We start from the raw sequence: 12091 nt of genomic DNA, 5'->3' as shown, positions 1-12091 counted from the left end.
GTAGCACCCACCTTCCTAGGCTAAAGACTGGAAGTAAATCCTTTACTCCTTAACTCCAGCGTCTCCCTGTAACCCAGAGTCAACTCTATTTGATCTTCTTGATAACCTTTCAACCCACGCTTTCTCTCATCTCCACAGTCTTTCATTGGTCTCATCATTGCTCTCCTTTTGCCTCTAGGCTTGCCTGTCTATAATCCATTCTCTACAGGATGGAACTCTTGGCATATCTGTTTACGATGCTAGCTTATTGTGCCCCTCCTGTGATGGCCTCCTAAATGATGTGTGGTCTTTGAGAATTGAATAGTTGGATTCTTTTAGCATTCTCTCCTTTGATGTTGTCCTCCTACTCCTAAGATAATTTCATTTCAATTTCCTCTATATCCACCCACATTGTTTTTATAGCTTTAGTGAGGTATAGTTGGCATATAGTGAATTGCAAATATTTAAAACATATAATTTGTTTTGCCATATATACATATGCATATATATACATATACATATATGTATATGTATATGTATATATGACCTATGAAACCATCACCACTATGAACACATTCATCACCTTCAAAAGTGCTCTCATGCCCTAGTGTAATCCCTCTCTCTCTTTCCTATTCACCATCTCTCCACTTCCTATTGCCTAGAGATTTAAAAAGAAAAATGAATAAATTTATATCCCTTTGGAATTATTTTTATGTGAGGGTCAAATATCCAAAGCCTCTTTCTACTTGGTATCTTGGAATGCATTTATAAGAAAATCAGACCAGTTCACTAAAACATATTGGTTGTACTGTTGCTGTCACCGAATGAATAAGTTCTGTGAGCAATAGAAGATGAGATCAAGAATTATGGCTTTAGGGTTTTTATTCTGTAGTGGAAGGCATAAGACAAACTCATGCAATTATTAACTAGTAATCAATAGTAAATATCAGAGCTATAAATTGAATGATAAATGGAGATACATGTGATGAGGTAGTAGTAGCAGATCACTGCAGTTTAGACACGGAGCTCCACTTTATCTCAATATGTGGTTTTATGTTACCCACTTCTAGGCATACGTTAAATTACATTGCAGTAGACTTCATTTTAATTATTTATTTATTTATTTATCATTTATTTATTTATTTATTTTTAAAGATTTTATTTATTTATTTGACAGAGAGAGATCACAAGTAGACAGAGAGGCAGGCAGAGAGAGAGAGGGAAGCAGGCTCGCTGTTGAGCAGAGAGCCTGATGCGGGACTCGATCCCAGGACCCTGAGATCATGACCTGAGCTGAAGGCAGTGGCTTAAACCACTGAGCCACCCAGGCGCCCTATTTTTCATTTAAATTTTAGTTAAAATACAGTACAATATTGGTTTCAGGAGTAGAATTCAGTGATTCATCAGTTCATACAATACCCAGTGCTTATCATGACAAGTGTCCTCCTTAATACCCATCACCCATCTAGCTCCTCTTCTACGCACCTTTCTCAACAACCCTCAGTTTGTTCTCTATTTCAAGAGTCTCTTATGGTTTGTTTCCCTCTCTCCTCCCTTCCCCCCCACCATCTGTCCATGTTTTCTTTCTTAAATTCCTCATGAGTGAGATCATATGGTATTTGTTTTTCTCTGGCTGACTTATTTACTTAGCATAAAATACTCTAGCTCTAGCCACATTGCAAATGGCAAGATTTTATTCTTTTTGATGGCTAAGTAATATTTCTGTGTGTGTGTGTATGTGTTTGTGTGTGTACCACATATTCTTTATCTATTCATCAGTTGATGGACACTTGGGCTCTTCCCATAGTTTGGCTATTGTTCATAATGCTGCTGTAAACACTGGGGTGCATGTACCCTTTTGAATCTGTATTTTTGTATCTTCTTGTTGCTGGATCATAAGGTAGTTAATAGACTTAATTTTAAACAGGAAGAACATGATTCCAAAATCAAAATTATGTTGAAATTCCATGCTTGTAACCTGTTACTGGGTGATTCTGGATGAACAATTTTCTGAGTTCAGTATTCTCATTTATAAATTACCTATCTAGTAATGATGTTGCAAGAGTAGAGGTGATATATGTAAAATGTCTCAGTTATCAGTAGTGGTCAATAATACTTACCATGAACATTTACTGTTCCATGCAATTTATATTCATATCATTAGATTCTTAACATAACTGTTGAGAAGTATTAATCCTCTAAAAAGTACAACTTCAATCACATGCCTGTTGACGGAGAAAGTAGTAACATCTCCAGCTCTTAGGCTATATTTTCTTGTATGTAAAATGCTCCTTTAAATGTCTGACTTAATCTGTCTTCTCAGCTCAGTAAGTAGCACATGAGTCTCATATAATGTCTGCCTTAAAAAGTTTCTAGATAACATGTGGACAGTAGTAGGTATTTAGTGAATATTATTTCCTCCCATTCCACAAATACCATCTCAACAACCTCAGATGATTACTGGGTAAGATAATTAAACTTATCTAATTAATTTAATTATTTTTAAAGATTTATTTATTTACTTTAGAGAGAAGGAGAGCATGCAGGGATATGGCAGAGGGGCAGAGGGAAGAGAGAAGATTGAGCAGATTCCATGCTGAGCGTGGAGCCTAAGGCCCAGGACCCTGAGATCACTACTTGAGCCCACCAGGAGTCCTGTGCTTAACTAACTGCACCACCTGGATGCCCCTAAACTTCTTTTATTTTGAAGCTTTAGAGATAGAATAAATTTTTATTTTCCTACACTTTTTTTTAAGGACTTCAGAATTTCTTGTCTAGGAACATCTGCCCTGGCCTAGTGCCAAGCAACTTTAAAGGAAGTAGCGTGTGTACAACAAATCTGAAGATTAAGTGTATGAGGTTCTGAACTTAAGACAGAGGCAGGGAAAAAACAACTTAGGTCTAAAATATAATCAGAGTTGGGGCACCTGGGTGGCTCAGTGGGTTAAAGCCTCTGCCTTCGGCTCAGGTCATGATCTCAGGGTCCTGGGATCAAGCCCCGCATCGGGCTCTCTGCTCAGCGGGGAGCCTGCTTCCCTTCCTCTCTCTCTCTGCCTGCCTCTCTGCCTACTTGTGATCTCTGTCAAATAAATAAAATCTTTAAAATAAAATAAAAATAAATAAATAAAATGTAATCAGAGCATTGCAACAGCTTTACTTAAAAATTATTTTAAAATTATTGCTTAAATTCAATTAGCCAACATATCATTAGTTTTTGATACAGTGTTCAATTATTCCTTAGTTGCATATAATACCCAGTCCTAATTGAATGTAAATAAAAAATAAAAGTGAAATAAAATAATAATATTATTGCTAATATCACTTCATAAATTTCTTCCTAATTAATGAAATCATTATAAGGATTTTCATCCAGGCCATTTTCCACTCATCAGCTCTAAGCCTTTAAGTATGTTATATTGCATGTAACAATTATCAACAAGTGAGCTTAAGTATTATAGTGTGAAATGGTCCTAAAAATGAATTGTAGTTTATTATAGTAAACTTTGTGATTACAAAGTATAGAGCTATACCCTATAATTTTGAGATCTGGGATTATTTAAGTATTTTAAAGCTAAATATGACACCGAGGGCACTATTATTACAGAAAAAATTTCAAATGCCTCATGAAACACTTTTCTTAAATAGTGCAGTTTTACATTAAAGTTTCTTGCTTTTTAAATATATGGTTATGAAACCAAGCCAGCAATAATATTGTACATAATTGCTGCTGGAAAGATGCAGGTGTTAAGCAGGATGGGACCTAGATGGAGAAGTTTGTGTAGAAAATAAATTGCATTTTCAACCCATTCAGCCCACTGTGGCATTGGGATGCAGGCTACCTGTGGGAAAACTGAAGATTTACCCTGGTCATGGAAAAATCGAACTCACTATGCATCCCTATTCCCTAGTGAAGCAGCAGCATCTAATTCCTTAAGAAGAATATAGGAGAATAATGTGGTATGCTATGGGAAAGAGTTGCATAGTACTTATAGGGGGGAAAATAAGCACTATACATATAAAACTTTCTTTTAAAATGGGAAGTAAAAGTTACTTTCACTTTAAGAATTACTTGAGTTTGTTTATTTTCAAATTAGTGGTAAGAGGATGTAACTCCAAGATCAGTGAAGTCTTAGAAAGAGAAGTGATTGATTCCTTCATTTGTCAAGAATTTATTGAGTGACAGCTAATATCTGGCCCTGTTCTAAGGATTAAGAATATCCTAGTGAGCAGAGCATCACATGTTCCTGCTCTCATAAAACCTTAGAGTCCAGTGGTAGAAACAGACAATAAATAGAATAAATTCATAAAATTTATCTTATTTTAGACAGTGATAACCGCTAAGAAGAAAATAAAGCAAGAAGGAGATAAATATCAAGGTGAGACTGTTGAGACATTATATATCTCTGTAGGAAAGGCTGTATTATAAAGGTGTCATTTAGGGAAAGACCCAGAGAAGTGACAAAGCAAGCCATGCAGATATCTGAAGTAGAAATACTCCAGAGGAACAGGATGTACAAATGCCCTGGGGCAGAAGTGCATTCCCTGTGTCCAAGGGTAGCAAGGAGAGTAGTGTAGCTAGAGCAGAGTATATGAGGCACAAAGTAGTAAAATGTGAGGTGAGATCAGTAATAAAGGGCCAGATCATGTATGCATTGTGTATAGTCATAGGCTCTTTGGTTTTTACCTGGAGTAAAATGGGAAACCACTGGAGGGTTTTGAACAAAAGGATGAAATGAAATGGCTAAAATTTTAGTAGAGTACTTCTGAAAGTTTTAAGAATAAAGGACAAAGGATAGAGGTAAGGAGTTCAGTTAAAGGCTATTTCTTGTTCTTACTACCTCCTGGGAATGTAAGGTATGCCACTTTTACTGAGGAGATAACTGAGGTTCAGATCTAAAGGGAGAGTGTCAGTGCTGCAAGCAAGTAGAGCCAAGTTGTTTGATTCCCAGACATTGTACTCTATAAAACTCTCCCTCTGCACTGGCCTTTCTCACAGTAAATATTCTACAGCAGTATGGCCTGTGGAGACGTTCATTTGTGTATTGTAGCATCAAAAACTGTACAAACATAGTCACAAATCATTTATTAAAAATTTATAATATTTGTTTCCTTATATCAGGACCTCTTGGTTTTACATGGATTAAACATTATTGTACATATGATAAGGGAAGTAAAACATTTACAATGAGTGTTTCAGAAATGAAATCCAGTGGGAAAATGGTGAGTTTTCTTCTTCTTTTTCTTCTTCTTTTTTTTTTAAGCTGAGCTTGTTAGCTAAGTAATAGAATTAAAAAAACAAAGTCATATTTGCTTGCTTTTCTTAAACATGTAAACAGTATTTAAAAATTGAAAAGTCAAAAAGTTTTCTCTAACTTCAGTGATCTTGATGACTTAAAAAGAGCAGCCAGGATTTTCCTTTACCTTATGATGGAGTGTTTATAAACAGTTGAGTTATATGTAGAGAACTTTTAGTAGACCTCAGACATGTCCTCTCATATCCCTGTCACAGAGTTTGCTTTTAGCTAGCTAGATCCTCAGTAGAGACTCAATGGCTGGACCAGGCTCAAGGACTCTGCATCTTTCCTCCAGGCCACCTCCCCTGCATGCCACTTCCTCTTCTACATTGTGTACTGTTTACTGAAATGTTGGCCAGCATTCAGAAGAAATCAGTTGATGCCATTTACTCCAAAAGTAAATTGGTTACTGGATGTCTTGCATGGCTAGTGAACAGTATAGAACAAAGTGCACTTTATATAAGGAAGTTCTACAAAATACACCACCTTTATTGTATATAGTGTCTAATATTTTTGTGAATTATGATATGAATATGGCAAGTGACTGAATTTAAGAATTAGATAACTGGGACCATCATCAAAGAATCCTAGAGCTGAGAGTTATCCTAAAGATTATTTAGTCCAGCCTTATTTTAACAGATTAGAAAATCAAGGTGGTGGAAAGTAAGTGACTCACCCAGCTAATTTGTGGTATGGATCATAGTAGAGGTAAATGCTGATCTAACTTAGATATATATTCAAATACATCAGCTGAAACTTATTGTCCTTGGCTATTCAATAGAGTCCAATAATTCAAATGGAGAGACATAATATAAAGAACATACCAGAGCAAAAGAAACCTTCAGCCCATCATGAGAAGTTAAGGCCTAGGATGTACTTTAAAGTTTTCATAAGAAAAGTTGTTGCCTGAAAGTCAGCTTATGTGACAGTCAGTGAGCTGTTAGCAGATAGACCTAAGCCAAAGTTCTGTTAATAAATCTATGACCTTTGTAACCAAAGATAGTAGAATTAACCAAACATTAGGGAAATATTCCTCTTAAGGTAACTGGTGTCTCAGGTATAGAAGAGAATTCTTACAACTGAGCTTATGTTGGATCCTATCCAAAGAGTTAAGAGTTTAGGAGCAGAGTAGCAATTGGTTACCAGCAAAGCAATCATGCAATGTGTATGATAGCAATACATTTATACAAGAAAATACTAGAAAAATATTATTTTGGTAGCTCTCCTGAAATTTTGAGCCAGTTATCATTTAATACTCTAAGGCTCTAACGCATAAACATACACATGTGTACACATACTTGCTTACACGTGCACATACACACAAATGAAAAATACTAATCTCTTAGCAACCTAGGGCATTTTGATGCCAAAGCAACAGTGTTGTATCCTGACAAGCTCTGTATATCTAATTGTGACATTATGGTAACTATGATTTCATACTTTTTCTAAATCTGAAGTCCTAAAGAATGTACATTGTAGTGTACTTTAACATAAGTAAGTATGTTTGAGACTACTAGACAGGCATGCCACAAGATTCTTTAATTAAAATGTGCATGTGGTTTGTTTATTAATGTATTATAATTGAGCAGTTAACATTAGGCAAAAAGTCTGTATTCAGAGGACAGGATGTTATTATGACCTTTATATATAAGCTGTACTTATGTATAATATTTTGGGGCAGCAGCGTTAGTTGGCATTTTTAATATTCTCCACTTGCCCTTGTTTATCATGTCAATAAAGTGTTCTCGTTTCAGAATGGCCTTGTTACTGGTTCACCAGAAATGTTTAAATTGAAATCTTGTATCCGACGAAAGACAGATTCAATTGACAAACGGTTCTGCTTTGACATAGAAGTAGTTGAAAGGTTTGAGGTTTTCTTCTCACTTTATATTTTTTAATAAGCTAAATTATTTGTTTCTATGTTTAGATATAAATATGAAACAGCATACAAGTACTTTACAGTCTTTAAAAACATTATGCATATTTATTTCATTCTTTGGTGTATTTATTCAACAAATATATATTGTGTGATGCTTTCAAAAAATAAATCAGACTAAGGATGCTAGCAAAAAGCAACTCAAAGAAGAATTTGGGGAATCAACATAAATGACTATGTTAGGAGATATGGTGATGTATGGTGGACTTGAGTTCTCATCACTATGAATGATCCTGACAATATTGTTTACCACTCCTGGATCAGTCTTTTTGCGGGCTTTGAAGGCTGGTGGCCTTTGCTTCCAACGAGTAATAAGACACAGCTGGAAATGCCATAATTTTCCTTCAGCCAGTGAAATTCAGTACCTGCTCTGTGTGGAGCACCATTCTAGACATTCTCAGCCACAGGATATTAGGAAAGACCTAAGTGTACATGTGAGCTTATAACCTAGTAGGGATTTTTAGATCTGTCTCTCTCTTTCTCTCTCTCTCGCTCTCTCTCTCTTTTTTTTTTTTTTTTTTTGTATCAATACATGAGGAACAGAACCTAAATAAGAATGGGTATACTTCTGGATCTCTCTTCTACTCCATGATCTTTCTTCCCTGCATTACTACCATACTTCTCTGAATATTCTAGCTTTGTGTGGTACACTCTATAGAACACATACTGTATATACTCTTATATACTATAGTTTACATATATGTAGATTGTAACTACTTAGTAGAGCAAGGTCTCTGTTTTTTGCTTTTTAAAAATTGTGTTAAATATTTTGGCACTGTATTCTTAGATTTTATGTATGCATTTATTAAGTTTTCCTTTCTTTCCAAAAAATCCTTTCTGATTTTTACTAGAGTAACATTAAAGTTATTAGTTAATTGATGGAGAGTTGAACTCTCTTTGAAGATTTTATATTTTTTTAATATTTATTCTTGAATATTTTCATTTTATTGCAGTTTTGAATAGAATTCTTTAGTGTATCTTTTTCCCAATGGTTGAGACTCCTGTATTGAAAGGCTATTAATCTTTTTAATATATCAATCTATATCTGCATAGTTTTTGAGCTCCTTACTAGTTTTAATAGTTTTGTGATAGGAACTTACAGATTTTCTATGCAGACAGATGCCAACACACTAGTGATTTTTCTTTATTTCAGCACCTTTTAGTTCTGTAATCCTGAGGTATGTTGTTAAGTTGTGTTTTGGTTGTCTCATCTGTAAAATAAGGATAGTACCCACCTCAAAGGGCTCCTGTGATGATTAAATTAGGTTAAAAAAAAAAGGAAACACATTTATAACATAGTGCCCAACACATAATAAACAGCCAAAAAAATATTGTTATCTTATTATTTTTGTTGATGCTGGCTTAGATTCTCTAAGATCAAATGATCTTGATCTTCATATATGTTTTTCCTTTTCCTGTCATTCCAATGATCTGTTTTCCTGTTTTCACAGGAAAGACTATGCTTTCAACACAGTTTTAAGTCATACCAGTTTTCAGTCACACAATATTTAACTCAGGTTTCCTCCTCAGTGTATCTCTTCACAGAATCCTCTAATTTCCTATTTAAATTTTTTTTTCTTTTTTTTTAAAGATTTTATTCATTCATTTGACAGACAGAGATCACAAGTAGGCAGAGAGGCAGACAGAGAGAGGGAGGAAGCAGGCTCCCTGCTGAGCAGAGAGCCCGATGCGGGGCTCGATCCCAGGACCCTGGGATCATGACCTGAGCCGAAGGCAGAGGCTTTAACCCACTGAGCCACCCAGGCGCCCCTCTAATTTCCTATTTAAATTTATTTTCTGGACAGTCTGTACAATTAACTAGGTTAATTTAACTTTTTCTGAATTTCATGTCTTTTTCTATCTTTCCTCCTTCCCTTTGCTTGCTCTTTTTCTCTTGAAGTACATCCTCAAGTAACTTACTCAGAATGGGTACATGGGAAAAGATGCTTTTTAAATGAATTAATTTTAATATTGTAATCACGGTATAAACATTTTGGTTTAGTATCTTTTTAATAATTCACCAATTATGGTATGAAACTTGTCATGTGAATATAGTCATTGCAATTATTTTTGGTGACTAGACTGTACACATTGGGGTTATAATCTTAATCATTCTCATATTATAGAACATTTAGGTGGTTCTGAACTTTGGTAATGTAACTTTGTCATCATTTTTGGTCATTTCAGAGGAAATAGTTTGGAACTAGCCTCCTTCAGGTAGTCATACCTAAAGCAATGATTTTACTACCTGCAGCCATTAGAATTAAGAAATATTTGTTTGCTTGTATGTATATGTATATGTGTCCCCACAGTGATTTTTCTGAAAGGTAACTATAAATCAGTCTTATTTTACTTTTTTAAATTCTTTTTTCTTTTTCCTTTTCTCTCTTTTCATTTTTTTTCTTTTGGGTTTTTCCTTCAAGTTTTACCTATACTTTTAAGAGTAATAGGTGTGTAAAGACACAACAGGAATAAACTGAATATATAAAATATTTGTTTTTAAATAGGCATGGAATCATCACTTTGCAGGCATTCTCAGAAGCTAATCGGAAACTCTGGCTTGAAGCCATGGATGGTAAAGAACCGGTAAGAATATGACACATTCTATAATTTAGGTTTTATTCTTCTAATTACAAAGTACATCTGAATTTTTTTTTTATGTTTGAAGTAGTATATTTGAAAATAATTAGTATAGCAAATCAGAGTAGAGACTCTTACTGTTTTTCTAGTGTTGTCTTAATCATTGGCCTAACTTTATAATTTCTTTCTCAGGGGGACTTCTAGATTTAAAATCCTAAAATTACTTTTTAACAAATTACTTATCACTAACCTGGCTATGCTGATTGAATTATTTTATTCAGTTAATAATTGAGTCCCCACTCTTTGGAAGGACTGTGCTAAGCTTCGTAATCAGTGTGATAAGCATAGGTTCAGGGTAAGAAATAATCGTATGGTCTATATCATTGTTTAAAAGTCTCATGTGGTGGGGCCCCTGGGTAGCTCAGTCATTTAAGCATCTGACTCTTGATTTTGGCTCAGGTCATTATCTTAAGGTCTTGAAGTCGTCATTATCTCAGGGTCTTGAGATTGAGCCCCACATTGGCCTCTGTGCTCAGTGGAGAGTCTGCTTGAGATTCTTTCTCTCCCTCTGCCCCTTCCCCCCAATAAATAAATAAATCTTAAAAAAAATAAGTTTCATTTGGTCAGACTGTCTTGTGGCTTGACATTTTCCCTTCTATCCATATCTTCACTGTTTTTAATAGTTATCTCAATGTAGGCATGATAATTTACTTAAAATTATTAGGGAAGCTATGTAAATAAGGGAATAAATCACTGATCACTGTCTGTTTTCTTTGTGAAGAACAGTGCATGGATTGTTGGAGGAGACACAGAGAAAATAGGAGGCCCTGTTTTGTCCCTTGAGAACTATCTTTTAGTTGGCAAAGAATCTGTGAACAAACTTGTGCAAAGTACCTATACAACAACACAGCTAAAGTGTTGTCCCTCGACTTTGAGGCCATCCCTCCAACTATTACCAGTCCACAACTATTACCAGTCTTTTCTCCTGAAAAGACAACATCTGGGAACTTTTATAGCAATTTGGAGAACTTATTTTACATCTACTGAGTTTAATAATTAAAATTTGGACTTTGCATCTATTCTTTATAATGTTTATTATGTTTCGCTTTATTGTAACTTATAAAACTATCAGCCAATTACAAACTAAAAATTAACACAAAATGACTTGACTCTTTGCCACTAATAGTTGTGAGGTAATCCCTGACCTAGAGCAAATCTAGGAGATGGTGTGACAGCTCAGTTATAAGTTAGGGCTGTACATGTTGAGATCAAAACACTAAAGAGATAATTGGACGAAGGAGTAATCTGGTAAAATCCATCATGAGATCCTTCCTGAAGAAAGGATACATACTGTGCACCATTTCAGGTAATAAAATAAGATATATAAATCATCTGAAAGGGGTAGACCCTTGCTCAGGGCTGGACAGCCATAATGGAAAGAAGTGGGAAACAAGGTAAGGGTGACAGGTAGGGAGTTGGCCCTATGGACACACCAGCTGTAGGACCTTGAAATCAAGATACTCCCCTTTGTTATCATTGTACCATCATGGCCCTGCTTCTGTGCAGGGTCATTAACTGATAAGACTTCCTTTGTTTTTTTAGATTTACACCCTGCCTGCCATTATTAGCAAGAAAGAAGAAAGTAAGTTGTTTTAATAATTATTTAAAATTTTATCACAGTTTATTTTTAATTACAAAGGTATTATATGGTATTAAGAGTTAATTCTGAGAAAACATACCTTTGATTTGATGGTTAAACAAATTTAAAATTTTCATTCAAAGAAGTTTCTCAAGTCAAAGTCCCTAGCTACTGGTGTTACAGTGACCCAAATTAATTTTTATTTGTTTAGTGTTTATTTACTTATAGGTATATACTTTGCTTTATTCCAGGAGGAGATTTGAAGCAATTTATATTTATTTGATTTTTTAAATGTTTTTAAGGGCAATAGAGAGTTTCTTTATTTTAGTTTCCCTGTTCCAGTGACTACACTGAAGACATGAATACTTTGTGCTGGTTTTAGGAGATTGTGCCCAAGATTGTGATGTATAAAGACATTGTCATATGACATGGGATATGTAGGAGAACCTTTGTCTCACTATAGAATTACCGAATCCTTCGTATTAAAGCAGTCTTAATAAGCACATTTTATGTGTTTTCCATCACATTCTAAATCCACTTAATCTAATCCAGTTAATTGTCTGCCACGTTCTTGCCACCCTTGGAAATTACCCTTGGTTATTTTAAGGTATTTTCTTTTTTTATGTACTCTACATGGCCAGATTATTTGACATATAAAAATTA

At 34.8% G+C, this 12091-nt stretch overlaps 1 protein-coding gene across 8 annotated transcripts in view; it reads left to right on the top strand.

The window, feature by feature from the left end:
• The window catches only part of ARHGAP42 (Rho GTPase activating protein 42), a 314994-nt gene that overhangs the window by 240600 nt on the left and 62303 nt on the right, over positions 1 to 12091 (top strand). For all 8 annotated transcript variants that reach the window (XM_046017388.1, XM_046017387.1, XM_046017393.1 and 5 more), the window contains 4 exons: positions 5099 to 5199; positions 7028 to 7137; positions 9717 to 9795; positions 11392 to 11431. In XM_046017388.1, coding sequence (XP_045873344.1) covers positions 5099 to 5199; positions 7028 to 7137; positions 9717 to 9795; positions 11392 to 11431 — 330 coding nt within the window. The remainder of the gene's footprint in view (positions 1 to 5098; positions 5200 to 7027; positions 7138 to 9716; positions 9796 to 11391; positions 11432 to 12091) is intronic.

The sequence above is a fragment of the Meles meles genome, chromosome 8, assembly GCF_922984935.1.
Source record: "Meles meles chromosome 8, mMelMel3.1 paternal haplotype, whole genome shotgun sequence".
NCBI classification, from domain to species: domain Eukaryota; kingdom Metazoa; phylum Chordata; class Mammalia; order Carnivora; family Mustelidae; genus Meles; species Meles meles.
This window is presented reverse-complemented; position numbering and strand designations above follow the sequence as displayed.